We start from the raw sequence: 27,598 nt of genomic DNA, 5'->3' as shown, positions 1-27,598 counted from the left end.
TAGTAACAGCTCCCTGGAGGGGCCAGGGAACTGGATTCTCAGCTTCTCTTTCCTGACGAAATATCATGATCTTTGAACTTCAATGCACATAGTCAATTAACGACAAACATGATTACCCCAGTCAAGTTGCTCCTCTCATGGTTGATGCCTGTCCGTGACTCGATCTTCTCTGTCCTCATCGGCCTCAATTTAGCAGCGCGATTTAGACCTCGATGAACTGGATCCTAACGTGAACGGTGAGAGCCAGACCCTTGAAACACACGAGGCGTAATAGAGCGACGTCGCCATATTCCTTGGCAGCGTACTTGGTCCTTTTTCTCAGCCGTAGGGCGACGCGCAGCTCGGTGACTTCAAGTGTCCACTTCGTTGTAAGGGAGTTGGGGTAAATGACTTTTGACAACCTGGCGCACTCGTCAGAAGTGATGAAACGCCTAGGGACCACTGTCGCATAGTAATGGTGCCAGAATCTTTCGTGAGCAGGAATGGATGCACTCGTGGTCGCAGAAGCGAGTCCGCATCGAGAGGACGAGCCAGCTGTGCCCGATGAGAATGGCTCCGACGAGAGTCCCGATGCAGAGAACAAATTCCAGAAGGCTATATCGGCATGGCGTGGTATGTCTAATCCAGAGCGTCCGGCCGGGAACCGTGACTGAGTGAGAGCAGGGCTCGATCTATCCAATTTGATCCCGCAGTTAGACGCAACTGCGTCTGAGATCGTGAACAACCAGAAAGAGGCGGTGGTTGAGCGGAAAGAGGTCGCTCAGAAGACGAAGGACTTCCGAAAGCTGGATGATGCGGCGAAACTGTCAGAGATCAAGACTCTACTGAAATGCACGTTACCTTAACGAACACAACGGATCCCTACTGACTGGAGACGCAGCCTACCAGACATTCATTGATCTGCTGACGACACACGGCAAGACCTCATCCTCAGCATTCCTCCAGGTCTATACACCGCTTTCCGATGTTCCAGATCCCTTTCCGCTGCTAGAGGCCTCCGTCGAGGCCCTAGTCGCGTCGGAAGACACCCTGCCCAAAGTCACGGCGGAGAATGAGGAGCTGAAGAAGCGAGTGAACAAGTTGACTTCGCAGCTGGAAGACACAGAGCGCAAGCTACAAGAAGAGAGCACAGCTCGACGTGAAGCAGATGCCGGATCAGGTGACCAAATCAAAGAGATCGTTGCGAATTGGACCAAGGTCGTCGAAGAGAAAGAGAGCAACTGGGAAGCCAAAGAGAAGGCGTTAGAGGAGAAGGTCGAGCACCAAGACCGTCTGTTGAAGGAACTGAAAGCGAGCTATGAAGTTGCCCAGCGGCTTGGCCACGACGGGGAACAGCCGGCGGAAGGCGTGTACGGCAAAGCCGCCGCGGCGGAACTGGACATGCTCAACTCGGAATTCGAAAAGACAAGCGCTCGGCTCGCGGAGATGGAGGCCAGGAACGAACAGCTCCGCTTGGAGTTGGCGCGCGCTACCTCACAGAATGCGGCACAGCAGTCGCACGAGGACGAGGCTGAACTACTCCGGCTCCGTTCGGAGAACTCGTCCCTACTGCGAAAAGCCGAGAGTGCGAGATTCGAGAAAGACGCGGAGAAACGCGAATGGGACAACAAGCTACGACATGCGGAGCGGCAACGCTCGCAGCTCGCTAGCGAAGTCCAGGACATGCGCACAAAGCTTCATAAGTGTGCTGACTACGATGAAATCAAGCGAGAGCTTGAAGTGCTGCAGTCGATTGAGCTGTCTGTAGACGATGACGATATCTCTGCAGAGCCAGTCGCCAACGGAAGTGCTGAGAAGGGCAAGGAGCAGTCGCTCGAGCAGCTACTCTTGGCAAAGAACAAGAAACTGAGCAGCGAGATCACTCTTATGCGAGTTGCGCACCAAGATACACGACAGCAGCTCGAGGACCTGCAGGAAGAGTTCTCCCGCACGAATGCGGAACTTGAGCAGTCTCAGAAACTGGCCTCTACGCTGGAAAATGACCTGTTGCGGGTGCAGGAAGAGGCATCCAACGCACTGCCTTCTTCAGGCATGTCGGTCGCCGGCACATACACATCGCGCCACCCGGGGTCCATGAGACGAGGGCGAGCGTCGCCAACATCGTCTATCATCTCGGGTTACGATACTGGCCCTCGGTTAGGTTCTACGACTCTGGAATCTTTGCGATCGGGTGAGCCTGTTGGGGGTGGCTCGGGAATCTTACCCATGATCCAGGCGCAGCGCGACCGCTTCAAGCAGAAGAATCAGCAGCTCGAGGAAGAGCTTCAGAAGACGTATACTACCGTTACATCGCTGCGGCAAGAGGTTGCATCCTTGCAAAAGGACAATCTCCAGCTCTATGAAAAGTCACGGTACGTGTCAGCTTACAGTCGGGGCGCCAACACATCATCGACCGGCTATTCTGGCGGCATGTCGCACACTCGTGTCCACGCGGAGGAAGATCCCGACACCGACAGCAGGTGGAAGTCGCAGTACGAGGCCAACATTTCACCGTTTGCGGCATTCCGCGGAAAGGAGGCCACTCGAGCGTATCGGCGCATGAGCCTGCCAGAGCGGATGATCTTCTCGTTGACGCGGATCGTGCTGGCGACCAGAACAAGCCGCAACATCTTTGCGGTGTATTGCGTGGCACTGCACCTTCTGGTATTTGTCATGCTGTACTGGACTGGCTCGACTGACGTGGAGAGGCACGCGGTGGGTGAGATAGGGAACCTGGCGGCCGGCGCGGCACTGGCAGGCCCTGCTCCCAGAGGGGGCGCGGCTATGGGTGAGGCTGGGAGTGAGTGGCAACAGGAAGGCTTTGGATAATACACTAGGGGTCGACAAGGTTGACGGCTGGGCGCCACGAGCTCATCGCAGATCATAAGCAAAAGTCTCTGCTATGAGCCCAAAGGAGCCTGCCCATTTATTTTGTTTACCCCTGGTGGTGATGATGTCTCGGAGTCTTGGGATACTGGATGCAGGAAGGGGTCAGAGCAATGTACCAGTATAGCGTCAGAAATGGGGCCTGACACATAATGACAGCGCAGTTGCAAGATCTCCTTCCTACGCTACTTTTCCTGCGCCCGTCAGCATCTAGGTGAAAGCCGCTTATGAGCCACTGGCTTGACTGCAATTAGTAGGGCCAAGAGCAAAGCCACGGGGGCAGGTTGGTGGCCTTGACGGGTAGCCACTAATCACGGCCGCAGACCGAAATTCGCCCTAGGTGTTGCGAGGAGTAGCGATTGGCAATTCATGCCACGGTAACTTCGCAGTATTCGCTTGAGGACTGCCGAAGAAGATGCGCTCCAAGAGAAAGAGGGCACACATGCTGCCTTTGCCGCAGTTGAACCGTTTCGCTGCGCGAGCTCTACACTTGTATATCAAAATAAATGTTGCGGTGGTACGGTTGGCGTAGGGGCCTCTACGCCCCCACGCGCCTGTACTACCGCTGTAAGCGAAATGCAGCGATTAGAGAGTAAGCGCCGCCAATGACGGCTACAGGCAGCCGCCCCGGCTGGAACGTGGGCGGCTAGGCTCTCGGCTGGGCGCCAGTTCTAGGCACGGCAGCATGCAGAGGTCGCCCACGGCAGGAAAAGGCTGCAGGTAAGAGGCAGGATGCTTATCATCCATTTCTTGGGTCGCACAGGGAGGCTTGAGATATGGGCAGGGAGTGCCCATTGTCCTTCCCTCGGTGCTCGGCAGTGGCATTACAATTGCCTGGGCTTTGCACCCGGTGCAGGCGGTTACGATGCGAAGCATGGCACTCTCGACTATCTGCGGGCACCTCGGTCGCAATTCCGACGATGCTCTTGTAGCAAATAAGAATATACGTCCCAAGCCTCTATACCGCCGGAAAACACATGCTTGATGCGCGTCATGTAAGGGTCTGCAAGACGGCCGGCCTCTCAGATTGCGGAACGAATCTAAGCTTCCGAACATGGAACCAGATATGATCTCTTGGGCAATGGGCCAGCGGCTATATCGAGGTGGACTGATGACTGACCAATCCCACCACCCCAGTCACCCCAAGACAGGATATTTTTGGCCGTCCCTTCTGACAAACCAGGTATGGCACAGCCAACGACTGGGGTTTCACATTGGCGCCAGCGACGATCTCTTCTCGCTCCCTGCAGAGCCTCCTCGTTCCCCCAGCCCTTCGTTTGCAAGCTCCACACGCGGTCGCCAAAAGGGCCGCTCGACTCCAATCGTAAGCGCTTCGCTCGCAGAATAGAAACATCGCCTCTTTTCGCATCGCAAGGTGGGTCTTACCCACCGACTGCGTACCCCGGTCCCTTAACGGAGTCCTGCCTTGTGCATGCTCACTGGTACCATGTGTATGGCCGCTGCCGCCCATTAAATGAGCCTGCGCGGCTCGATATCAGGTTGGTCTGTCCTACCACTGCCCTCTTGACCCGAATCCACCATTGTCATCTGGACTGGACTACTCTCCTCCCAATATACCTCGACCTCCCGTCCAGCCTCCTCCAGTCTGAATCGTTGCGTATCTTCTATCTCTGTTGTGGTTTTTCTGCCTTGTTATCCAGTTCGGCCTCTGCTGGTCAGACCTCTTACCAAAGCACTTAATATTCGTGAAGCATCCCTTGGTTGTCGCAAACCCCCAGCAGTGCTGGCACAATAGTCAACCATCATCGCTCAGAGCTTCGTCCAAAAACATGAAGACATCAATATTCGCCCTGTCGGTCTTCACGACGGCCCTCGTGTCTGCCTCTCCCTCTGGTCCCCGTAGTGACTATGCCTGGTCTCCAGCACTAGCTGGCTACTACCAGAAGGTTGCCCTTCATATTCAAGAAGCAAAAGAGGCTGGAGCACCTTCAGCATGCGATTTGGCTGGGGCAGCTCCGCCACCAGCGCCTACACCTCTGCCTACACCAGACGGTCTGATACTTGCTCACGTTGTCGTTGGACGTGGCGTCCAGGTACGCTGAACTCTCTCCATCACACTCCACCTACCCCAACTAACGCAACCGCAGAACTACACATGCGCAGAGAGCTCGCCAGACGTCAAGCCTGTGGCAGCTGGCGCTCTAGCCAACCTCTACAACGCCTCCTGCATGGCCGCCTCCTTCCCGGACCTGCTCGCCTTGATGCCAGACCTCGCCCTCCAATACCCACTCTCCAACCCAGGCATCGCCAACCCCGAGGGCGACGCTGACGCCTCCACCCTCCTATCCAGCTACACCAACCTGCAGCCCTCTGACATCGCACTCTCCGGCCATCACTTCTTCAGCAATAAGACGCCCGTCTTCGAGCTCAATTCCAGCCCGGATGGCGCCGCGCGCAGTCTCGGTATCATTCAAGGCAAGGCCAACGCCAACTCGACCGCGCCGGCGGGTTCCTGCCCCGGCGTCGACTGGAAAGGCGACGGTGCCGTGCCCTGGCTGTTCTTGGATGCTACGCCCAACAGCCAGACCACCGACATCAGGTTCGACGGCGTCAATCCCCAGGCGCCCGCCGGAACGGAAGAGTGGAAACACGTCTACCGCGTCAACACTGCTGGAGGCTCGCCGCCCAAGACTTGTGAGGGCATCGAGGCCGGTGCGGAGTTCAGCGTGCAGTACGCTGCCAACTACTGGTACTACAAAGGTCCCTGAGGGTGATGAGGAAAGAAAGATGGTTGACCATCTTGCTCAGTCGGGTAGATTGACGCGGCGAAGAGAAGACCCATAACACCCAACACACTACAACACAACAAACTAATGGCGCACGGCACCCCTCCACGATTTGTTTCCACCGCACTGGTGTTGTTTTCGCAAGGGCTACATATCAACCCCTTGTATTCTCCAACCTTTCTATTCATGTGTGCTTTTTTTTTCGCGTACGTCTCGAGACGGAGAGAAACTCGTCCAGCGATGCTCGAAGTGCATAACCCTTCGACGTTTGGAACAGCTTGAGGCTCAAGGCTTGGAGTGGGTAAACGACCAGAACGGGGGTAGGGTAACAAACCACTTTCTGTAGAGAGCTAAGTAAACCCGAAATGAAAAGAAAAAGATCGAACATTCCTTATCACTTGAATAAAATGGAAAGAGAAAATCCATGTCTTCGTACATAGCAGGATGCAGCATTGTCGACAGACTGCTCGTTTCTTTGCCGCCCCACCCTCCCTTGGCCCTATTGCTGTATTGAGATTGTTTGTGCCAGATATATCACGCCCCCGAGTCGACCGACCCAAGAAACTTGAGAGGAACGTCCGTGTTCTTCGACTTTTACTTGCCTTGATTTCCCTTCCCTTCTATTCCCTTCCTCAAGTTTCCTATCTGTCTCGAAACTCCCTCGCCCCTGTCGTTTCTTCTTCGTATTCCCGTTCATGAGCCTTTACCAGATTCCCAGATGTGATGTGATATCGTGTGTACGTTACTACTTTACCACAAACAGCAAGCAGCCATGGCCGTTTAAACTCAGATATGATTATGTGTGCTTTGGGGATCTTTGGCTGCATGATGGCACTACTACTAGTATTTATGCCCGAAGTGTATTGTGACTTAGGGGGAGCATCTCGGCGTGAGGGCCGGGGGAAGGGGCATTGCTTATTATGGGATAGGATTTTGGCGAGGGTATGCTGACTGCATATCTAGGGACTGGTCCAGAGCAGAATTTGAGATGGGGGGTTTGCTGGGGTTAGGAATAGGTGGTCGAGAGAGTGCGAGAGTGGTGCAATGGTCTTTTTGGTGACGACCGTTGCTTTGAGGGCTCAGAATATGGTTGTTCTGTATCAAGGTACAGTAAGCTACCATTAGACATGTAGAATTTGCGAGATTGAGGTCGAAGAAGTGGGCGGCATACCCCTGTATCATGAGTTGTCGTACTGACACTGGGTAGCATTGTGCTGCTACGTACGTTCGCAGTGTTGGCGTATCATTTATGATGGACTACGTCTTTACAGAAATTAATAGATCGTTAATGGAATCTTCTGCGTGAGACGACATTCATAGCCTGAGTAAGTCGACGTTATTGAATACAACAACTCCAGACTACTAGTGGTGACTCCTGTCCGTCTCAGGCTGGCGAGCTCGCAACTATTGCAGCCCACTATACACCCCCGACTCAAAATTAACCCATAGTCCCAACAACTGGCTATCACAAAACGGCAAAATCTGCGTAGCAATAATCCCTGCGACCCCCTTCTCACGATCACACCACCAAAACAAGTTCGGCAGCCCCGCCCAGTGCGCCGTACCATCCGATCTCCCGGTCGGGCCATCCGACAGCATGAACGTCAGGCCCCAACCCTGCTTCTTGCCCGGATACAGATCCGGGATCGGGTTCGTGAGGTCGGGCTTAGCTGGCGGGATGCCCTTGTGCCCAAAATCCGGGAACTGCGGGATCTGGTTCTCGAACATGGCGTCCACCGTGGCTTTCTGCAGCAGTTGCGCGCCTGTGGTAGGGGAGGTGCCGTCGTTGAGCAGTGTAGCGAGGATCTGGCAGTACTCGCGCGGCTGGGCGAAGCAGCCGGCGCCGCCGCTGTTGACGCAGGTCTTGACGTCTTCGGCGGAGTCGACGACGAGCGGGCGGTGGAGGAGATGGTCACGGGGTGAGAGCTTGCCGTCGGGGGCGCGGGAGTTCATGTATGCTAGGTGTGATCTCATGGACTGAGTTGGGAACATTGATATGTTGTTCAGGTTGAGGGGCTTGAATATGTGCTGTTGGAAATAGTCGTTAAGAGATTGGCCGGTGACTCTTTCGACGCAGAATCCAGCCCAGTCGATGCCCACCTTTGGAAATTCGGTCAGTATCAAGATGCATGGGAGAAGAACCATGGCTGCCTTACACCATACTGCCAGTCTTCACCAGGCTGATGCACAAGCGGCTGGATGATATCCCTCAGATGGCCGGAGAACTCGTCATAGCCAACTGGCTTGCTATGGTCGCGGAGACCATTATGGAAGAATGTGTAGCCAAAGCCAGCTGTACTTTGTCAGTCATTCCTCAAGAAATGGAAATGGGTCATGGAACCTGTATGCGAAAGCAGCATCCTAAGAGTTATGCCACTTTTCTTAGGAACAAGCTTGCCATCGGGCTGAAGAACCTGTACGTTTCGTAGCTCAGGGCATAGTTCCTCAATCTGACTGGCATCGTCAAGCTTCAACTTTCCTTGCTCTACCAGCTGCATACAAGCAACTCCAGTGATCATCTTCGTGCACGAAGCGATCCAGAATACGTGGTCGAGGCCCATAGGCTCATCTGACCCAACTCCACGTTTGCCCGACGCATGGGCGAACAGCTCCTTCCCATCTTTGCTCACCGCGACACCCACCACGCCCGGTAGACCCTCAGCACTAGCACATGCTTGGTCAAAAGTGCTTCTGAGGCTATTGACTGCTTCGGTAGTAAGGCCCATATCTGCTGAGAACTGTATAGGGGAGATAGTAGTAGTGTCGCAAGTTTTGGCTACCTTTTGCTCGTCTTCAGTTGCACCTCTTTCAAGGACATCTCGCAATATACTTTTTGACTCCTGTCAGACTGCTGATCACTTGCTCCACGTAGTCATATCCGGCGCTACTCGGTACCACAAACGGTCCTCGGAAAGTCTCGTTGAGCATAATATGCATTCTATGCATTCCTACGCGGGGACTTCCCCTGTTATTGCGGGGGACCCCGCTTTCTGCCGACTGCTTCCTGAGATAACAGCACATCCTGTCCACTGATCCTGTCAGCTTTTTACTAAAGAAAGGCGTCGTGCGAGGAGTCGTGAGGGGGAGTAGTGACCACCCCTCAAAGGCCCAAGCCGAAAGCCGAGCATGGGCTCCTTGTAGCGACATACCATCCGGGCTTGCGGATATCTGACGAGCATTTAACGGCTGTGAGGACGTCAGGGTGCTGTCAATGCTGTATCGGAAAGCTTGGAATCTACTGAGAAACTTTCAAAGCATCACAACATGACATCTGCAATGGACGACACTGTTCCGGGGAGCCAGGAGATGAAGGTTGAGTTGACGAACCCCAAGTTGAGGACGCATCTCCATGAGTATGGTCGCCGAAGGCGTACAGATGGTCCATATGTGGACAATCTCGAAGTTGACGCACTCATCGTCGGTGGTGGCTTCGCTGGCGTCTTCATGTTTTACTCCCTGAAGAAAGCAGGGCTGAAGACTGTCATATACGAGGCGGGTACTGATTTGGGCGGCACATGGAGGTGGAACTGCTACCGTAAGCACAGCTGCGATGCGTAAAGAACAGTACTGATTCACCATAGCTGGTGCTATGGTCGACTCTGAAGTGCCAGAGTATCAGCTCAACATCCCGGAGGTCATCAAGGCGTAGGAATCCCACCACAGACATCCTACTCCACTGCTGACGATCTCAGACACAATTGGCCCAACAACTACCCTAACTATAAAGACTTGAGGGACTACTTCGACACTTGTGACAAGGTCCTTGACATCAAGAGTCAGACGGCATTCGAGTCTGTTGTCACCGAAGCCCAGTTCAACACCGATGAAGGCCGCTGGTCGGTCAAGACAGCTGACGGCAGAACGGCCAAAGCCAAATATCTCGTCGTCTGTGCAGGCTTCGCCGCCAAAAGATACGTGCCTGACTGGCCCGGCATCGAAAAGTTCAAAGGCGTCCTCCACCACTCCTCATTCTGGCCTGACGATGAGATCGACGTAAAAGGCAAGAAATGTGCCATCATCGGGACCGGGGCAACTGGTGTCCAGATCACTCAAGCATGGGGCCCGGAAGCCGGCGAGCTCAAGGTGTTCCAACGAACCCCCAACCTCACCGTGCCAATGCGCCAACGCGACCTCACCGTCGAGGAGCAAGAGGTTGCCAAGAAATGGTACCCGGAGCTGCTGCACCTTCGCGAGCACTGCTTCGGCGGCTTCCTCTACACGTTCAGCGAGAAGAACACGTTTGATGACACGCCCGAGGAGCGCGAGGCCTTCTATGAGAAGCTGTGGCAGGACGGCGGCTTCCGCTACTGGCTGGGCAACTATAAGGACTATCTGTTTGACAAAGCTGCCAATCAAGAGGCATATAACTTCTGGGTCAAGAAGCAGCGCGCACGCCTCAACAACGACAGGCACAAGGAGATCCTGGTGCCGGAGAAGATGCCGCACTACTGGGGCATCAAGCGGCCGTGTCTGGAGTATGCTTACCTGGAGCAGTTCAATCGTCCCAACGTGGATGTCGTGGACATCAAGAACAACGCCATCGTTAGCTTTGACGAGACGGGAATCAACTTGGAGGATGGCACGCACTACGATTTCGACGTCATCGTCATCGCCACCGGATTCGACGTCGTCACAGGTAAGAAAGTTAACTCCTCCTTGTTGCACTCCCCCCTTCCCACTCCACTTCAATACAACAACCGCTACCCAACACTCACACCACAACACAGGCGGCATGACAGCCATGGGCCTCCGCGACATCCACGGCACGACGCTCGAAGACCAGTGGAAGAAAGCCGCGTACACCTACTTGGGTACCACCGTGGCCGACTACCCCAACATGTTCCACCTGTATGGCCCGCAAGGCCCGACGCTGCTCTCCAACGGGCCCACCACCATCGAGGTCCAGGGCCGCTGGATCACCGACGTGATCAAGTCCTGCGAGCGTAATGGCATCAAGTACATCAACCCTCGGCAGGAGGCGCAGGCCGAGTGGAAGAAGAAGATTAATTATCTAAGTGATATCAGCTTGTTCCCGACTGTGAAGAGCACGTAAGTACCCTCATCCCTTTTTCGGAGTGGGTCATTGTATGGGTTTGAAGCTGACTGTGGTTGTTTTTTTGGGCAACTTATAGGTACATGGGCGGTAGTAAGCCGGACAAGGCGTTTGAGCAGACCAACTATGCGGGCGGGTTGCATAATTATGGAGAGGAGATTAGGAGTGTGTTGCCCAAGTTGGATGGGTTTACGGTCGTCAGGGCTGGGGCTTGAGATGTGAGGACGTGGGGAAGAAGGAGAGAAGGAGAGAGAAAGAAAGAAAGAGAAAAGGATGTAGAGATGGGAATAGCCACGATATGACTTCTTGGTGTTGTCGAGATCCCACGCACGACGACCCCTGTGAAATGGGGATCACTGTTGCGGCAGTATCTTGTTCAATACCTCGTCCCCGTTCAGCCAGCGTTCCACATTGACCGCCTGCTGCTCATACCACGAATGCATCGTTCGCGTCTCGGCGTAACCCATATGCGGACTCAAGACCACCCTACTCGTCCCATTCTTGCCCCACTCGGTACTCCGCCACTCGCTATCGTCGGGTAGGGGCTCGACGTCGAACACATCGAGGGCCGCGCCGGCAATCGCTCCCTTCTTCAGCACCGCCAGCAGCGCCTTCTCATCGACGAGCGGGCCCCGGCTCGTATTGACCAACAACGCATCCTCTTTCATCGCCCACAACTCCTCCTCCCCCACGACGCCCACGCTCCTCTCCGACAAGACCAGATGCACACTCACGATATCACTCACCTCAAACAACTCCCTCTTGGTCGCCGTGACCCGGAACGCGCCCTTGTCGAGCCCGGCGCGTTCCGCCACCGCATCGGCCTTCGCCTGTGTCAGGTTCTCGCTCCAGGCCACGACGCGCATGCCGAAGGCCAGTGCGGCGGTGACGGCGGCCTGCGCGCCCAGACGACCCAGTCCTAGCAATCCAATGGTCTTGCCTGCCAGGCCGGTGACCAGCGCCGTCTCCCAACCGCCGCTGGCGCGGGCTTTGACGTTGTAGTCGTCCTGCGGCACGTTCTTGGCGAGGGCGAGCAGGAGAGCCCAGGTGTGCTCGTTGGTGTTGCTGTAGCCGACGCTGGCGGCTTTGGTGGTGGGGACGACGGGGGCGTGGGTTGGTTTTGGGGGTGGGACAGTGCCTGCGTAGGTGATGGAGAGGGATGCGACGGTGGCCTCGGGGATGGAAAGATTGCGGGTGCCGGTGGTGAGGAGCAGGCGAAGGTTGGGGAGCTGGGTGAGGATGCTGGCGGGTAGGGGTGTGCGTTCGCGCATGGTAGAGATGATGGTGAAGGGCGAGAGACGGGCGATGAGGGCTGCGTGGTCGGAGGGGGAGTGTTGTGGATGTAGCGTGGTTGGGAAGGTGGTGATGCTCAGATTGGGGATCTTTGCAAAGTACGGTTTTGCGATATCGTGATAGTCATCGAGGATGGCGAGGGTGTGCTGTTGGGTTGAGGCGACCATGATGAAGTCGCAGTGGGGGCTTGCAGAGGGTACTGAATGTGCGGGAATCAAGATGTCGGTGTCGGTGGGATCACTGCTGCTGTTGATACTTCTTGATGAATGTCATCTTACCTGGATACCCTGTTCTTGGAGAACAAGTGCTGGGATATGCCATTGCTGCAGATGGGGGAATTGGAGAGGCTGACGTCCCGGTCAAACCCCGGGCACCGCAATCGGGGGGCCCCTCGTGTTTGCCTGTAGCCCTCGGACCTTGGTCATTGCCTTAATCAGCTGAGTGGCATGGTACATATAGTATTCGTAACGTTGCTGTCTGTCATAGGCGAACAACGTCGCTAAAGAGAACAGAAGGCGGGCGTTGCTGGACTGGGGCCACATCGGCCTGACGGACCGATGACCTCTGAGATCTTAGCAGGGTAGAAGTAGAGCTGGTGAACCGCCCAGCGCCCATCTCCTATCGCCGGGAAATGAGGCTGATGAGTCCAGCCCCCAACACCCCTCGGACCACTTGAACCCCGCTCCCGCCACTTCTGGCAAGCAATCATAATTTCCCTTCTCCATTCCTGCCTTTCCCCGGACCATCAGCCAGCATGACCTAAGGATCCTGAGGCTCCTTAAATGGTGTCAGCGTCGGCCAAAAGTAAAGAGGGCAAGAGTAAGGGCAAGCCACGTGGGTTTCGCAGGGACCGGGATTGTATCACCTGCAAATATCGCGGCGTCAAGTGCGATCTGAACAGACCTGCCTGCGGTCCGTGTCTCCAGGATGGCGTTGCTTGCCAGGGCTACGTAAACCGAGTCAAATGGGTTGGTGGCTCGACCTCGTCCTCATCAGCCAAGGCCCCCGATGCTGTAGCACAGGATCCGGTACAGTACCAGCCGGCATTGAGCACAGGCACAGGCACAGTCCTGTCCCTGGACACATCGCCTGAGCTGCAGCTGCTCACCTCCCCATCCTCGGTCGCCTCCAATCAGCTTGCTTCGCCCGTCGACCAGGCCAAACAAGCATTGACTTCACCGGACTCGCTCACCACGCAGAATGATGACAATCCCGGTTGGACCACAGGGATCGCCAACTACCTACGCTACTTCACCTCACAATACACCCAAGCCCGTGCCAACCACGATCCAGAGAAGGCCCCGGATGCCGAATACACCGGCTTCTTCGACGTCTGGGCTTTTGCGTGGAAGCGCATCAGCTCGCGCATGAACGGTGGCAATTTCACCGATGGTCTCGATCAAGATCTTCTCTACTCCAATGCTCTCCAGGGTCTCAAGCGTTCCGTCGAAAGTGGTGATATCCTCGCCGTGTTCGGCATCACCGTCTTCGCCTTCCTCGATGTGAGGGAGGGTCCATTTGGATACTGGAGTCGACATCTGCGCGGTGCTCGTGCACTTCTAGACGTACACTGCCAGAATTGGGGCCAGCTCTCAAACCTCTATCAGTCCACTCCCGGACTGAAACAAGCCATATCGCTCCTGAACTGGTACGACGTCATGGGCGCTATTATACACAAGGACCGTCGATTGGTCTTTGATGACTTCCACCGTGTCGAGATTGACCCTACCCTTTTCGAACTGGTCGGCTGTCCTCGTGAGACCTTCTTCGTCTATGTCAGGATCGCCGAAGGCCACATGTCGGAGCTCTCTCATGAGACCTATCACACCAGCCTGGCACAGCTGCTGCAGCTATCCCACAGCATGCATGATGAAACACTCCTCCTTCAAGACGCATGGAGATACGCGTCTATCCTGGTGGCTTTGGAGGAGCTATACCCGGATGCCGAAACCGAAGCCGGCAACACCTCGACAGTCATCGCAGACAAAATATGTGACCTGCTGGAGTTGATTCAGCCACGATCAGCAGCCTACCTCCACCTGCCTGTTGCGGTGTATTTTGTTGGTATACATGCAGCGACCGAGCGACATCATGAAGTTGTGAGTCGTTTCTGGGGCTATTTTGATTCGAACCCAATACCATCGTATCCGAATGCTCAAGCCATGTGTGATGCGAGGCGGCAGCGGAGGCGCTCAAGTCTTGTCAAGCTATATGCTTCTTGAGGTCGCTGGTGAACAACTATATATGTATGGGAGTTTCAAAGACGTGCACAATGAGGTTTAGCCAGAGGTGTTCACCCAAGTTTTGGACGTCGTTATGGCAATTACAGTAGAGGCGTTGGACGCCACGTGATGAGCAGGCTCTTGGTCAAGGACTGACCCGTTCAAGTAGCCATATCAGAACATTTTCATCGCCATGTTGATTATAAAAAGCACAGGCGACTTGCTCCTTTTAGATGTATATACAGAACGACCTCATGTGGCTGGTGTCGCCACAGACTTGGGGTCCCTCGTATCCACAAACGAAGCTCTAGGCAACATTTGGCAGGTTTTCAAAGAAACATCCTCCGCCTGACGGCCCCCGGCGGAGCTCTCGAGCTCCGACTGGTTGGCAAGCTGCCTCCCACCTGAAATCGTGACCTCAAGTTTCAACGGCGACGACTCGGCTGTTCGGTACGGATAGTCTAATCCACTATACTGGCTCTCTGCATAGCTAGGCGGCATGCTCTCCGACAAGGCTAGACGGTGCCAAGATGAAGATGAAAGTTGACCACCTCTCGCCCTCTTGCAGGGTTATTCTTTTACATATAATAACCAGACGACACCTCCGGCAGTCCCACCGATGTCTTCCGTACCTCCCCCGACATCCAACAGTACCAACAACATGCCGTCGCAAGATCCAATCAGCGTCACAGACGCGACCATGCCCAACGAAGCAACAAAATCAGTACCGTCTATGCCCTGGAAGCAGCGAGCAGCCCTCAAACGGGAGCAGCAAGCCGCGCAGATACCGTCGGAATGGCGCCTTTCGCCACTGCCGTCGCCACTGCCCAAGTCGGCGCTCGAGTATATCACCAACTCTACCCTACTGACTCCCACCGAGCACCGTATCACGACCATTGTCTCTGCCAGCACACTCCTCTCCCAGATCAAGTCCCGCGAGATCACTGCGGTCGAGGTCGCCACCGCATTTTGCAAACGTGCCGCGATCGCCCAACAACTCACCGGCTGCTGCACAGAGATGTTCTTCCACAAAGCCATCAAGCGTGCGGAAGAACTTGATCGGTATCTTGCAGAGACAGGCGAGGTAGTGGGCCCGTTACACGGTCTCCCCGTGAGTCTGAAGGACGGCGCAGATGTGGAAGGGGAAGACACCACTCTCGGTGAGGCATCTCTCTTCATTCACTGACTAGCCTATCTGGGCATTTTCCTAACTTGTTGCTTTCTAACAGGTTGGGTTGGACTCTGCAACAAGCCCGCCGTCTCCGACTGCTTACTCGCCGAATGCCTCCGCAAACAAGGCGCCATCCTCTACTGTAAAACCAATATTCCGCAATCCCTCATGGTAAGCCATTAGATCCCCCTGTCACGCCACCCCAAACCTCCCGGCCCAATAATTAACCGGCATACCACAGATGTCCGACTCGTATAACCATGTTTTCAAACAATCGGTCAACAGCCTCAACCGTGCCCTTATCAGCGGCGGCAGCTCCGGCGGCGAAGGCGCCCTGATCGGCTGCCAAGGCAGCATCGTGGGCGTCGGCACCGACATCGGCGGCAGCATCCGCATCCCCGCCAACCTACAGGGTCTGTACGGCTTGAACCCGACCGTCGGCCGCTTCCCCTGGCACCCCAGCGTCGTGCGCGAGAACATCGTCAACGGCGTGGCCGGCCCCTTGAGCTCCAGCCTGGAGACCATCGAGGTCTTCATGGAGGGTCTTTTGGCCGCGGAGCCCTGGCGCTACGAGCCCACGAGCCACCCCATCCCCTGGCGGAAGGAGCTGGCAAGCTTCCCACCCGGGAAGAAGTTGCGCATCGGGTACTACGTTGATGACGGCATGGTCAAGGTGCAGCCGCCCGTGGAGCGCGCCGTGCTGGAAGTGGTGCAGAAGCTGCGCGACAAGGGCCACGACGTCTTCCAGTGGGAGGTCGACTCGCACATCGAGGGCCAGAGGCTGTGGACCAAGGCCATCCTGGCGGACGGCGGCAAGAAGTGTGCGCGCCTGTGTGAGCAGGGCGACGAGCCCTTGGTGCCCGGCATGCTAGTGGGCACGGCGGAGGATCGCTTGGATGTGGATCAGGCGATTGAGGTACGTTTTTTTTTCTTCTTCAGCAATCCCTCCCCTTCCTCCCTCTAGCCATGAAGTGTCAGGCAGCGCGGACGCACATCACCTAGCAGCTAGCACTCCAAAAACCCCGGTGACCGACGCTAACACTCAATCCCCAACCCCAGGTCGCCAACGCCCGCCTCACCTACCAAAAAGCCTACCTCCGCCGCTGGGCCACCTCGGGCATCGACGCCCTCATCACCCCAATCCAGCCCTGGGTCGGCTTCCGTCCCAAGACCTGGGTCCAGTCGCGCCAGAACGTCTCGTACACGGCGCACTGGAATTTCGTCGATTTCGCCGCGCTCGCCATCCCCGCCACGACCGCGCGCTTGGATGATGTGGGCAGCGAGGAGTGGCAGAGTCACAGGCCGAGGGACCAGAGTGATGAGTTTAACTGGCGGCAGTATGACCCCCATCTGGTGGAAGGGATGCCGGTGGGCGTGCAGGTCGTAGGCGGGAGGTTTGGGGAGGAGAATTGCGTGGCGGTTGCGAGGGTTGTGGAGGAGGTGTTGGGGAGGAAGTGAGAAGGATTGGGCGTGGGGTGAGCGAGGGGAGGTTTTGGGCGGTATGCATGCGTGTGGATAACAGCATTACGTGCATAGGGTTTGGTGCGGAGGAGTTTTTGCATTGACGACCACGATGACGATGATGATAAGATATGCCTCGCTTGTCTTGTTGCACTATGGGCTAGATAGACTACATTTAAAACAAGAAAGACCATTTGCTCTGAGGGCTGCGCGCTCTCAACGAACAGCGGAAGGGATCCAGGAACCGTAGCGTATGCACCGTGACCAATATCCCATCCCACCTGGAAGATCTCACTAGTAAGCCCTGTACGCGGTCATGCAAGGCTGTGGCCCCCTGGTGCCTTACCAACTAGGGCCAGCAGGCAGGGCTGCTGATTGGTGATGACACCCTCAGCAGAGTCCACATTGCGGGAGGAGAGATGTGAGTGGAGATGGGCACAGAGGTCTGCCTGTCATGTCGTTTGATGCTATTGTTGGAGTCAAGTCAATTCATTAGAGGTCGACAAAATCGAAGGGTCGGCTCTCTGGACTCACTGCAGATCACAGCCGGAAGCCTCTACTGTGAGTCCAGGGATCCCGTGTGTCAGATTTTTCGACCACCTGGCAGTTTCGCCGCAGCCTGCTTGTCTATTGTGGTATCAAAGAATGTCTCCTTCGATCACGATTCAGGCCATACTCTTTAGTAATCCACCCATCACATCGTTAACGTCGTTATGACAAGGATGCGGAGAGCGTGCTGCTTAGTAGCGGCGACCACCGTAGCCCGAATCATCGCCATAACCACCGCTCGATCCACCATAACCCTGATTACCTCCGCCGTAGCCCTGGTTGCCGCTGCCATAGCTGTCTTCGTTGCGGCGACCATAGCGATCATTGTCTTCGTCATCATCACGTCGTCCATATGATTGCTGCTGACCGTAGCCCTCGGAGCGACCGTAGGACTCTTGCTGGCCATAACCGCCGACGGAACCGCCATAGGACTGCTGCTGCTGACCGTAGCCACCAACAGACCCATAGGTATCATTGTCATCACGGCGACCACTGCTGCCGTACTCCTGCTGATGACCGTATCCGCCGCTGGTCTCTTCCTGACGACCGTACCCGCCACTGGACTCTTGCTGACGGCCATAAGCACCACTGGACTGTTCTTGACGACCGTAGCCACTGCTCGAGACATGGCCCTGGCTTCTGCCATACGAGCCACCACGGGTATCATCGTCATCGTCACGTCGGCCATAGCTCTGCTGGCTGCCATACCCACCGCTAGAATGTTCCTGACGGCCATAACCACCGCTGGAGACATGCGCTTGGCTTCTGCCATACGAGCCGCCGCGGTTGTCGTCGTCATCATCGTCACGTCTGCTGCCGTAACCCGCAGAGCCAGCATACTGACGACGGTCATCATCATCGTCATCACGTCGGCCGCCGTAGCCTCCCGAGGCGCCATGTCTGCGACGGTTGTCATCTTCGTCATCATCATCCCGACGCTGAGATGAGTACGTCTGCGTCTTCTCACGGTAACCGCCCATTTCATCACGCTCCTCGCGATGGACCTGGGTGGTGCCGCCCCGCTGCTCGTAACGTGTGTATTCCTCAGCGCGGCCACCAGACGGCTTGTCGGTGCGAGAGTACTGAGCCTGGCCGTAGCGGTCGCCGGACTGACCAACTTGGGTGTATGTCTCCGAGTGGCTGCCATCACGACCGTAAGACTCGCGCTTGTAGGTCTGTTTGTTCTCGTCGAGCCCGCCACCAAGCATATCGGCACCAACGGCAGAAGCAATGCCACCCACGATGCCACCAAGAATTCCGCCTCCTGCAGCCTCGCCGGCCATCTTGCCAAACTTGTCGGCAGAATCGTTGCCACTCTGGCGACCACCACCGTAGCCACCCTGGGGACGGCCGCTCTGACCACCTTGACCACCTTGGCCACCAACGAGACCTTCGATGGCACCCATCGCTTCGCTGATGGGATAACTGCCCGAGCCGCCGCCGGACCCGCCAGGGCCACCAGTAACGCCAGCAATCTTGAAACCTTGACCCTGAGGTCGATAGCTTCCATGACCATGATCTTGAACGCCCTTTTTATGGTTGTCGCCGGATTGGACGCCACGTCGGCTGAGCTGCTGGCGGAGAGCGTCCTTCTCGCGGTTATCCTTCTCGCTCCACCACTTTTCAACGACGCCGAACATCATTCTCCGGCCTTCGCTGGCATCTCCGCCCTGGTCGCGAAGCGCAGGGTGGTGAAGTACGCCGTTGATGATGCGATCGAGTGTGCGAGGGATATCGGCTCGCTCATTATCCCAGGCTTCAATAATCTGTGGCACAACCCATTTGACGGTGGCGCTGGCGACGCGGCCAGCAGGTTCGTTGAGCACATTTGAGAAGTGGTCCTTGGACAGCATGGAATGTGTAGGATCTGAGGAGCGGTCGTCGTTGAAAACGATGTGCTGCTGCGCCTTGCTAGAGCCAATGATCTCGCTGGAGCCGGTCTCGAGCTCGTTCTTGATCTGCCGAATGATGGGCACAACGTAAGGCGCAAGAAGACTGAAGACGAACTTGTTGATCTCTTCTTGAATGTTCTCGATCAGATCTGGTAAGATTGGGAGCTTCTCAATAGTCTCGGTAAGACCCTGCATGACTTCATCGTGCCACTGGATGATTGGGTAGATCTGCTTTTGGACGTCGTTCAGATACCGAGTATACTCCTCCGGCTGACGGGGAGAGATTCTGGTGTTCTGCATTTGATGAGCTTGAGCATTCTGCTGCAGTTCGTTGACTTTGCCAGCTTCGTCTTTGCCGCCGAAGAGACCGCTGGGAACTTTGCTGAGGAGATCACGGAGAACGCTGCCGTCAGATTGTTCACTGTTGGTGAGTGCACCCTCAAGCTCTTGGATTTCGGACTGAGTCGTCTTGTCCTCAAACTCACCGCAGACAGAGTGGAGGAAATCAACGCCACCGAAAGTGCCGGTCACGATAGGCCAGACCTCGTTGCGAGCTCCACGCAGACGAACAGCAGTATCACGGCCAACATGAGGAAAGATGTCCCGCTCGCCCATTTCGATCAGAGCAAGCTCGACGTAGTTGGAGTGAGCTGCATAGTCCTCGAGACAGTGAGAAGCGGTACCCATCAGACGAAGGGCCTCATGGAGATCCTTCTTGTCCTTGCTACGGTTGTACTTGCGGCCCAGATCGATGGCACGGCCGAACAAGTTGCGTACAAGAGCGGCCGACGTGTCGATGCCCATGTTCTCAGAAGCAATGTAGTTCTTGAGGCCAGTATCTGGGTTAATGCTGAGCTCGCGACGCTCATCCACAGGGCCACGAAGACGACGATCGTATTGGCGAGCGTCCTGGTTCTCAGCATAGTCCTTGGGGTTGTCGATGTGCTCTTCGGGACGGTAGCAGCCAAGACGGTCAGTGGTGACTTCAAACTCGGCGGTCCCATAGCCAAAAGACATGAAGCCCAAGACCCAAAGTAGAATACGAATAGCCTCGGCGCTGACATATTTGACGGTGCCGACATCAACGGCTTGTGAGTAGTCACGCAGCCAGTTGCCGAAGTAGACCTAGAACCATCAATGCCTGAAGGTCCAGGGGCTATGCATCAAACTTACCCGCTTGACGTCCAACTTGCCAAACTTCTTCCCGCTCATGGCTTTTGCAGCCGCGATGGTGAGCAGAGTATCTTCAATATCGCCATGACGCCAATTGATTCCCTCGACCTTTGAAAGCGAGGCAATGTTACCAGCACCGAAGGCAGCGGCTGGCCGAGCCAGCAGGATGAGGCCGATGGCGCAAATGAAAAAGACTTGACCGTGAGAGCAAGCCATGACTGCCTCGCAATGTATTCTTGGTCAACAATGTCTTTAGGAAGATATTTGTGTTCTGGTAGCAAGACGACGATGAGGATGAAGGTTGGTCGGAAAGTGTGAGATGTAATCAACCCAGGTTTACTGTGGTGAGCTGACCGTCAAACAGGGACAGGAGGGGCATGGAATAATAGAGGGGTGTGACGATGGCCGAGAAATGTTGGAACCTGTTGCTTGTGTTTCAGATTCACGCCCGCACCGCCAATCGCGTTCCCGTAAACGACCGTCGATCGATGGCATGTGAAGAACTAAGCTACAACAAAGATGTGCCACCCACGCAAACGACAATCTATGGCGCAGGTAGACTGGTTCAGCCGCTGTTGTCTACGATGAATGCTCCCCGCTCTTGAAAGGCTGCTCCACCCCCGTCTGCTCTCCCCGCTCTGTCCGCTCCTTGAACCACTCGCCCAACGGAAGCCAGACCTCGAGCTTCTCATGAGGCTTCATTGAAGCACTTAGTCCGCTCGTTGATGTTGACACGAACGTCCTTGCACCAGGCCACAGCACGTGCTCATCATCATCTACGATTCTTCCTAGCCAATTGTCCTCGTCTTGCCAACCCCATTTGAATAAATCTTTCTTCAGCTTCTTTCCAGTCCTTGCAAGCCATAGAGCTTCCCAGATCTGCTTTCCGACGATGCAAACTGCCTGAGGTTTGAACTCCCTGATCTTCTCCTCTAGAATGCCTGCTCCCTCAGCCAGCTCTTCTTTACGTAGACCACTGCCATCTCTCGTCGGCCTGGCGCAGATATTGGTATTTCCTATGGAGTACAGGTCTGGGAGATCGTGGGTTTCGGATGGGAGATGCTTACGGGGAGTCACCCCGCTTTCGTGAAGGAGATGCCAGAAGCGGTTCGACGGATGAGCGTATGCGTGACCTGATGCTCGTCAGCAGAGTGGCAGGATCTTGGGACAGAGTGCACAAACCAGTTTCTGCAGTTTTCAATCCCGGATTCAAACCAATGAATACCAAGATCAGACCGGGCCTCAGGCTATCGACGAGGTTGTTCTCTGGATTGTGTGGATCATTCTCTGATCGCTCTTTGGCAGTACTCCTCTTTTTCTTCGGGGTGCTCTCGCCACCATTGGAGGCGCGTTTTCTAGACGAGGCTGTGACTGAGCTGATGGGTGTGCTGGACTTGCTGGCGACATTCGCTCTTGTCATGTTTGAGGCCACATCGTAGTCAGCAGCAGCCGGAAGAGCTCTGGTGGGGGAAGTATGGGTGAATTGCTCGAGTCGTGCTCGAAAGGCAGCTGCATCTGGTCAACGCCCCTTTCGTGATCCTCCAACATTACTTACCTTGATTTGGCCCAAAAGAAGTGCTCTCGGCAGATGGCAGACCGTCGTATTCGGGATCAGAGATAGAGCTAGCCATGACCTACCGTTGTAAACAAGCAACGAACGCTGCTGTTAGCGGAACATCATGAGCTTACTTGGCTCGTGACAGACACCCCTAAGCTACCATGCATGAGACTGTACTACCGTGATACCTCAGTGGTCGAGCTAAAGGCCCCTATCAACATGAGGAAGGTAAACCATCGATCAATTCATGATCACGACAAAGTTACACTAACGTTCATCTCCAGAACCTCATTCCCGTCCTCGTTTGACTTCGGCCTCTGCACATGGCTAGGGCCGCTGCTGCGGCCCCACATGCCCGCCCGCGTTTCAAATGACAAGGCTTATCCGCAGCCTTACCAATTGCCAGGTACCTGATAGCAACTGGTTCCATGGTCTCACCTCCGGGAAACGCACAGCAGGACAAAGACGACGCTTCCTCACAAGCCTACGCTCACCGCCAGGCCTTCTCACCTCGATCCTCATTTTCGCAGCGTAATCTCCCAATGCTGCCATCATGCCCCGCCCACGCGCCACTTCCACCTCCAGCGAGGTCTCCTCCGCCCCCAGCGCCTCTACCGCCCCGCAAGAACTCAGTAGCATGTACGATTACCTCGCCAAGATAATTCTCCTGGGTCCCTCTGGCTCCGGTAAATCCTGCCTCCTCCATCGCTTCGTTAAGTCCGAGTGGCGCGTGCTCTCCAGCCAAACCATCGGCGTCGAGTTCTCCTCCAAGATCGTCAAGATTGGCACCGGTGCCCAGCGTCGGCGCATCAAGTTGCAGCTGTGGGACACCGCCGGCACAGAGCGTTTTCGAAGTGTGAGTAGGAGCTACTATCGCGGTGCCGCGGGCGCCATACTTGTGTACGATGTTGCGAGCTTGGCGGCCTTCAACGCCCTACCAACGTTCCTGATGGACGCGCGCAGTCTGGCGAGCCCTGGCTTGACGGTCGTATTGGCGGGGAACAAGGCTGACCTGGCGGATCCGACAAATGCTGCACATGCGCACGCGCAGCAGAGTACGCCAAGTGTGAATGGGAGTTGGAAGGACCCGCCGCCCACACCGAGCAGTCTGAGCAGCAAGAGCAGCGCTTACGCATTGGACAGCGGCACCGGCAGGAGTAGAGGGGACTCGATCAATCTAAGCATGACGGGTACCAAGTGGACGGCCACGCCTGCGGCAGAAGGCAGGGAAGTCAGCCCAGACGTGGCGAGTCGGTGGGCCAGCAAGGCCGGCGTGCCAGCTGTGATGGAGGTATCCGCGCTTACCGGAGAGAACGTCGACGAGCTGTTCAACCGACTGGCGCGGATGATATTGACCAAGATTGAACTGGGCGAAGTCGACCCAGACGATCCAAACAGCGGCATCCAATACGGCGACATTGGCTGGGACGGGGCCAGCATCCGCTCCACCACAACGGCCGACGAGGGGACGCTGCGGCGACGAAAGAAACGCTCCAAAGTGCTGTTGAACGGCATGGACGAGTGGGGCGAGGTGTTTCGCAAGCCGGGCGGTGCACGTCGAGGCTGTTGTTGAGCGTTCACTTTCTACACACTTTCCTAGAGCTTTTTTTTTGTACATGAAGCGAGCAAGCGAGTCTGGATTTCTTGTCTGTCCCCAGAAAGAGACTAGGAGAGGCATGTTTAGAATACCCTTTTTCCCTTCTACGGCTGTTGGGATGTACAGCACAATTCGCTAATGTTTAATGAATCTTACTCCGATCATCACGAGACTTGTATATCAGACGGTGGTGGTGGCGCATCATCAACATCACCACCTCCTTCGCCTTCGCTCACGCGTCCCTTCTCCGCCTCAATCGTAGCACCCACCTTCTCACACACCTCCACGAACTGCGCCTGCATCTGCAGGTTCTGCGCGGCACTGAGGGCTTTCACGATAACCGCCTCGTTCCTGGCCGAAGTGGCGGCGCGGAAGCTGCGCAGCAGGAACTCGGCCAGCAGCGCGACATTCCACTCGTTGGGGATCTCGACCAGGATCTGTAGCGGGTCGAACCAGGTGGCGAATTTGCCGAGCAACTGGCTGGCGTGCTCGAGGCGCTCTTCTTCGTCTTCGATTTTCAGGAACTCGTGGAAGAGATAGTCGAAGAGCTCCTGCTGCAATTCGCGGGAGGGCAAGGCGCTGGCATCGATGGTGCCGGACGAGGCGGAGGTTGGGCCGCCAAAGTAGCAGTAGCGTACGGCTGAGTCGTAGTCGCCTAGCCCGTGTGTGAGCAGCCGTAGTGCTTCGCGGTGTCGGCCCTGGCGGGCATCGAGGATGATCGATTCGGAGACCAGGTACGAGGAGAAGGGGGCTAGCCGCTGAAGCACCATTGGCACGGAATATGTCAGCTCCTTGGATGTGTCCGTTCTCGCGTATCCGCCACTTCCGAGAAGTTGAAGCAGCCGGAGACGGGACTGCCACCAGGCCTCTGGTGGTGCGTTGTCGGTGATGAAATTCAGATAGGTCGGCTTCGGCGAAGGCAATGAGCGATACACGCTGTACGTCTGCGCCAAAGATTCACGAGCAGCTTCTGAGGATTCAAGGACGTCAAGCACAGAATCCAGGTAGTAGCCGATCAGATCATCGGCATAACGTTCGAGGCCTTTACTGAAGACAAGGTGCTCGAGGTATTGCTGCACTGCTTCGGGCGCATGCAATTTCAGTAGTCGGACGACTTCCTGAGGATCGAATTTGACTCTGCTAGAATCTTCGGAGAATACCTGCACACCTAGGCTGGGGTTCCGGTGGGCAAGCCATATGCCGTACTCCTGGATAAGGCTTGTGTCGCGAATGACCGCAAGGTAGCGCTTGATCTGCAGCTCCAGATCCGTCGAGTCCGGTCCGTAGTCGACGTCAGGCTCGCCTTCAGCAATCCGTCGCCAAGTTCTCAGGACCTCTTTGGCTTGCTTCCTGCTCTGGTACAACCGGCTGAGCACATAAAGACGCTGGTACCGCTCGAGAAGCGACACCGCTCGGTCAAAGTTGCCCTTCCAGTGATCCACAACGTTGTTGAGTTTGGCGCGCGAGGACGTCTGCACGCCGCTTCCCTTTGGAAGAGCTTGATCCAAATACAGCAGAACGTGCAGGAGAGCTGCATCGACAGAGTCGAACACCAACTTCTCGTCGGTTATGCTACCATAGCCTCGCTTCTCCTGCCATAGCGTCAAATAGTGCCTAAGCATCATCCAGAACTCCAGGGGTGCCTTAGTGAAATCTTGGATGGGCGATTTGAATCCAGCACAAACATCCACCATACCTTGCTGCATCCAGATACCTTGTGAGCCTTGGCTTACCTCGGATGACAAGGGCGGAATGAGGAGTAGAACAACGCGAGGATCCAACCCACTCTCGTGCATGGCATTTTCAATAGCGGACTGATGTTCGGCCAGGTCGTCATGAGATGTCAAGAGGTTCGTCAAGTGTAGAAAGAGCATCAAGCTAGTCTTCTGCCGAATGAAGCTCAATGTCAGGAACTCCACCTCACTTTCAGCTTCGCGCTTCCGTAAATCGGTCATGAGCCTCAACAGAGCTCTGGCATCTACTGTCCATCCGTCGTTTTTGCCTACGGCTTCTCGAATGCGTGCTTCCAATTGGAGTATCAAGGGATTGGGTAAGAGGTGCCAAAGCTTGTCGCCCTGCCAAACAATCTGACGACTTCTGCTCTGACCGAAGCGCCTGACAAACTTCTTTTCTTCCTCAAGACGCTTCTCGATGAGTTCGGCAACGACTTCTGGCGGAGATGTGCCACCATTGCCGGAGTCGAACAGGGCTTCCTGTTGTTCAAGCTGCTCCACAGCAGAGCTCGTGCGTGGATCATCCTCAGACTTGTCGTAAAGAGTTAGGATACTTTCTCGATTGAGTCTGACAGGTACTGCTTGCATAAGCTCTGCAACGTCCTCGAAATCGTGGTTCTGCGCATCCAGGGCTTTATGCAGCCCAGATGATGTGTCATCTCTAAGACTCCGAAACTCCAACCAATATCCCTTGGTCTGGTTAGTTGTGTTCGGCCCGGGTAGAGGCTGGATATGCAAGCCGGACACGCTCGTTTCGTTTTTCTCCTTGCGCAATAAAGCAATGATGATGCGCTCATCATCAGCAGGTGACGGAAAAGCTGGATTGGGAGGGGCCTTCTCATCTACTAGAACGGCGTCGGGATAGGTGGGAAATTCGACTGTGCCTCGTGGAACGAGATCACCATCGACATTGACAAACATGCCGACTCCAGGTTCAGACGGACTCGTGCCCGTAGTCAGCATGAATTCAGTTGGAAACGGTGATACGATGTGTGGTTTAATATATCCAGCTGAAGGCCGCTGGCTCGCATCTGGCTTCGGCCTCGCAGGAAGACTATCCGTTGACGAGCGCTGCCTGGTGCCCGGGCTCTGCGTGTCGGATCGGCTGGGTGACTGACTGATCTCCCTTCCACCGTGTACAGCACCACCGCCGCCTGGAGCCAATAGCCTGCCATCCGGAGTGGATAGCGGACGTGGGCTGATGGTCCGATCAGCAACAGAGCTTATGAGGTTGCCCAGGCTAGTACTGCGGCCATGGCCTGCGCCTTCTGGTGGTGAGCGGGAATTGTCTCGGTTCGGGGTAGGTGGCTGCTGGTCGTCTTGATCGGGGCTGGCGGACGATATGGGAAACAGAGGGATCTTCTGCTGATGTTCGATCTCCAGCAAGGCATAGCTTTTGGAATCCGCAACGCAAGCAATGGTGTCTCGTCTAGCAGAGCGCAAGCATCCAGGATACTCGATATTGCTTCCCGCGGATCTGAGTTTCTCTCCAATTCTTACCAGCAGGATTCGTTTCGAGTTGGCGATCATGAGCACCGGCTCATGGTGGCCGTCAGGACCGACATTGTCATCCAGGCCTCCTATCCACTGCACGTTTGTGGGCTCCTTGTTGGGAAAGGCGGGGCTCAACTCTGGCAGGGAATAGAACGAGACAGTGCCGTTACACAGAGCGCAGGCTTTTGAAGAGCTGGGCAGTATGACAATTTGCTGGACACCTCGCCGGCCTAGTGCATCTTTCCCGAGGTCGTGGCCACTTGGCTGCAACCGTGAAGCTAGGATGAAGGTGGGACTCGAACTCTCAGAAGTGGGATCGGGGGGCAGCGCAACGAGGTGCAGGATCTCGGATGCAGAGGTCCCAATGTATAGATTATTATCTTGCGGAGAATCAGCACATGATAGCTCCCCCGCTGACCGGGCTTGACCTACTCCAGTATTCAACACAAGTTATGGAGACATCATCATGGTGGTCATCGGCCTTGAGCGGAATGTCATCAGTAACCGCACGTAGCACGTAAGGTCCAGGCTCTGGAGGCGACAGCTTGCGCCTCTTCCGAGGGCCATTATCACGGCCGCTCATATGGGCATGTGTTGTTTTGGGGGGGATATGTCGAGTTGACTGCCTGGACTCAGCATGTGTCTTGAACATTCGAGGTCCGCGGTCGGCTAACCTGCTACTTGGAGTCCAAGTAGTCAGCCTTGCAGCGACCGCCTGCACAGACCACCCATGACCTTTCGTTTAGCCCTGGCTCGCTGCCCTCTTGTAACCCAAGACATCTTGTGCTAC

General features: G+C 55.7%; 11 protein-coding genes across 11 annotated transcripts; 6 read left to right on the top strand and 5 right to left on the bottom strand.

Annotated features, from left to right (window-relative positions):
- Nucleotides 1-482: 482 nt before the first annotated feature.
- Nucleotides 483-2,808, top strand: HMPREF1541_00634 (uncharacterized protein; the record flags this gene model as incomplete). The annotated part of the gene is made up of 3 exons (XM_008712940.1): nt 483-612; nt 664-755; nt 889-2,808. The coding sequence occupies 3 exons, from the start codon at nt 483-485 to the stop codon at nt 2,806-2,808; spliced, it is 2,142 nt and encodes a 713-aa protein (XP_008711162.1).
- A 1,847-nt stretch (nt 2,809-4,655) lies between these two features.
- HMPREF1541_00633 (uncharacterized protein) lies at nt 4,656-5,594 on the top strand (the record flags this gene model as incomplete). Its single annotated transcript, XM_008712939.1, has 2 exons — nt 4,656-4,919; nt 4,974-5,594. 2 exons carry the CDS (start codon nt 4,656-4,658, stop codon nt 5,592-5,594), a joined length of 885 nt encoding a protein of 294 aa, XP_008711161.1.
- Nucleotides 5,595-7,016: 1,422 nt separating this feature from the next.
- Nucleotides 7,017-8,338, bottom strand: HMPREF1541_00632 (uncharacterized protein; the record flags this gene model as incomplete). Its single annotated transcript, XM_008712938.1, has 3 exons — nt 7,017-7,712; nt 7,769-7,905; nt 7,954-8,338. The coding sequence occupies 3 exons, from the start codon at nt 8,336-8,338 to the stop codon at nt 7,017-7,019; spliced, it is 1,218 nt and encodes a 405-aa protein (XP_008711160.1).
- Nucleotides 8,339-8,888: 550 nt separating this feature from the next.
- HMPREF1541_00631 (uncharacterized protein) lies at nt 8,889-10,880 on the top strand (the record flags this gene model as incomplete). Its single annotated transcript, XM_008712937.1, has 5 exons — nt 8,889-9,147; nt 9,194-9,257; nt 9,305-10,248; nt 10,340-10,661; nt 10,745-10,880. The coding sequence occupies 5 exons, from the start codon at nt 8,889-8,891 to the stop codon at nt 10,878-10,880; spliced, it is 1,725 nt and encodes a 574-aa protein (XP_008711159.1).
- A 138-nt stretch (nt 10,881-11,018) lies between these two features.
- Nucleotides 11,019-12,125, bottom strand: HMPREF1541_00630 (uncharacterized protein; the record flags this gene model as incomplete). The annotated part of the gene is made up of 1 exon (XM_008712936.1): nt 11,019-12,125. One exon carries the CDS (start codon nt 12,123-12,125, stop codon nt 11,019-11,021), a length of 1,107 nt encoding a protein of 368 aa, XP_008711158.1.
- Nucleotides 12,126-12,740: 615 nt separating this feature from the next.
- HMPREF1541_00629 (uncharacterized protein) lies at nt 12,741-14,180 on the top strand (the record flags this gene model as incomplete). Its single annotated transcript, XM_008712935.1, has 1 exon — nt 12,741-14,180. One exon carries the CDS (start codon nt 12,741-12,743, stop codon nt 14,178-14,180), a length of 1,440 nt encoding a protein of 479 aa, XP_008711157.1.
- A 700-nt stretch (nt 14,181-14,880) lies between these two features.
- HMPREF1541_00628 (uncharacterized protein) lies at nt 14,881-16,809 on the top strand (the record flags this gene model as incomplete). Its single annotated transcript, XM_008712934.1, has 4 exons — nt 14,881-15,340; nt 15,410-15,522; nt 15,593-16,267; nt 16,411-16,809. 4 exons carry the CDS (start codon nt 14,881-14,883, stop codon nt 16,807-16,809), a joined length of 1,647 nt encoding a protein of 548 aa, XP_008711156.1.
- A 743-nt stretch (nt 16,810-17,552) lies between these two features.
- HMPREF1541_00627 (uncharacterized protein) lies at nt 17,553-20,642 on the bottom strand (the record flags this gene model as incomplete). Its single annotated transcript, XM_008712933.1, has 2 exons — nt 17,553-20,378; nt 20,427-20,642. The coding sequence occupies 2 exons, from the start codon at nt 20,640-20,642 to the stop codon at nt 17,553-17,555; spliced, it is 3,042 nt and encodes a 1,013-aa protein (XP_008711155.1).
- Nucleotides 20,643-21,005: 363 nt separating this feature from the next.
- HMPREF1541_00626 (uncharacterized protein) lies at nt 21,006-21,846 on the bottom strand (the record flags this gene model as incomplete). The annotated part of the gene is made up of 2 exons (XM_008712932.1): nt 21,006-21,559; nt 21,609-21,846. 2 exons carry the CDS (start codon nt 21,844-21,846, stop codon nt 21,006-21,008), a joined length of 792 nt encoding a protein of 263 aa, XP_008711154.1.
- A 691-nt stretch (nt 21,847-22,537) lies between these two features.
- HMPREF1541_00625 (uncharacterized protein) lies at nt 22,538-23,557 on the top strand (the record flags this gene model as incomplete). Its single annotated transcript, XM_008712931.1, has 1 exon — nt 22,538-23,557. One exon carries the CDS (start codon nt 22,538-22,540, stop codon nt 23,555-23,557), a length of 1,020 nt encoding a protein of 339 aa, XP_008711153.1.
- Nucleotides 23,558-23,745: 188 nt separating this feature from the next.
- HMPREF1541_00624 (uncharacterized protein) lies at nt 23,746-27,391 on the bottom strand (the record flags this gene model as incomplete). The annotated part of the gene is made up of 2 exons (XM_008712930.1): nt 23,746-27,188; nt 27,241-27,391. 2 exons carry the CDS (start codon nt 27,389-27,391, stop codon nt 23,746-23,748), a joined length of 3,594 nt encoding a protein of 1,197 aa, XP_008711152.1.
- Between the last annotated feature and the right edge of the window lie 207 nt (nt 27,392-27,598).

The sequence above is a fragment of the Cyphellophora europaea genome, assembly GCF_000365145.1.
Source record: "Cyphellophora europaea CBS 101466 unplaced genomic scaffold supercont1.1, whole genome shotgun sequence".
Classification (NCBI taxonomy): domain Eukaryota; kingdom Fungi; phylum Ascomycota; class Eurotiomycetes; order Chaetothyriales; family Cyphellophoraceae; genus Cyphellophora; species Cyphellophora europaea.
This window is presented reverse-complemented; position numbering and strand designations above follow the sequence as displayed.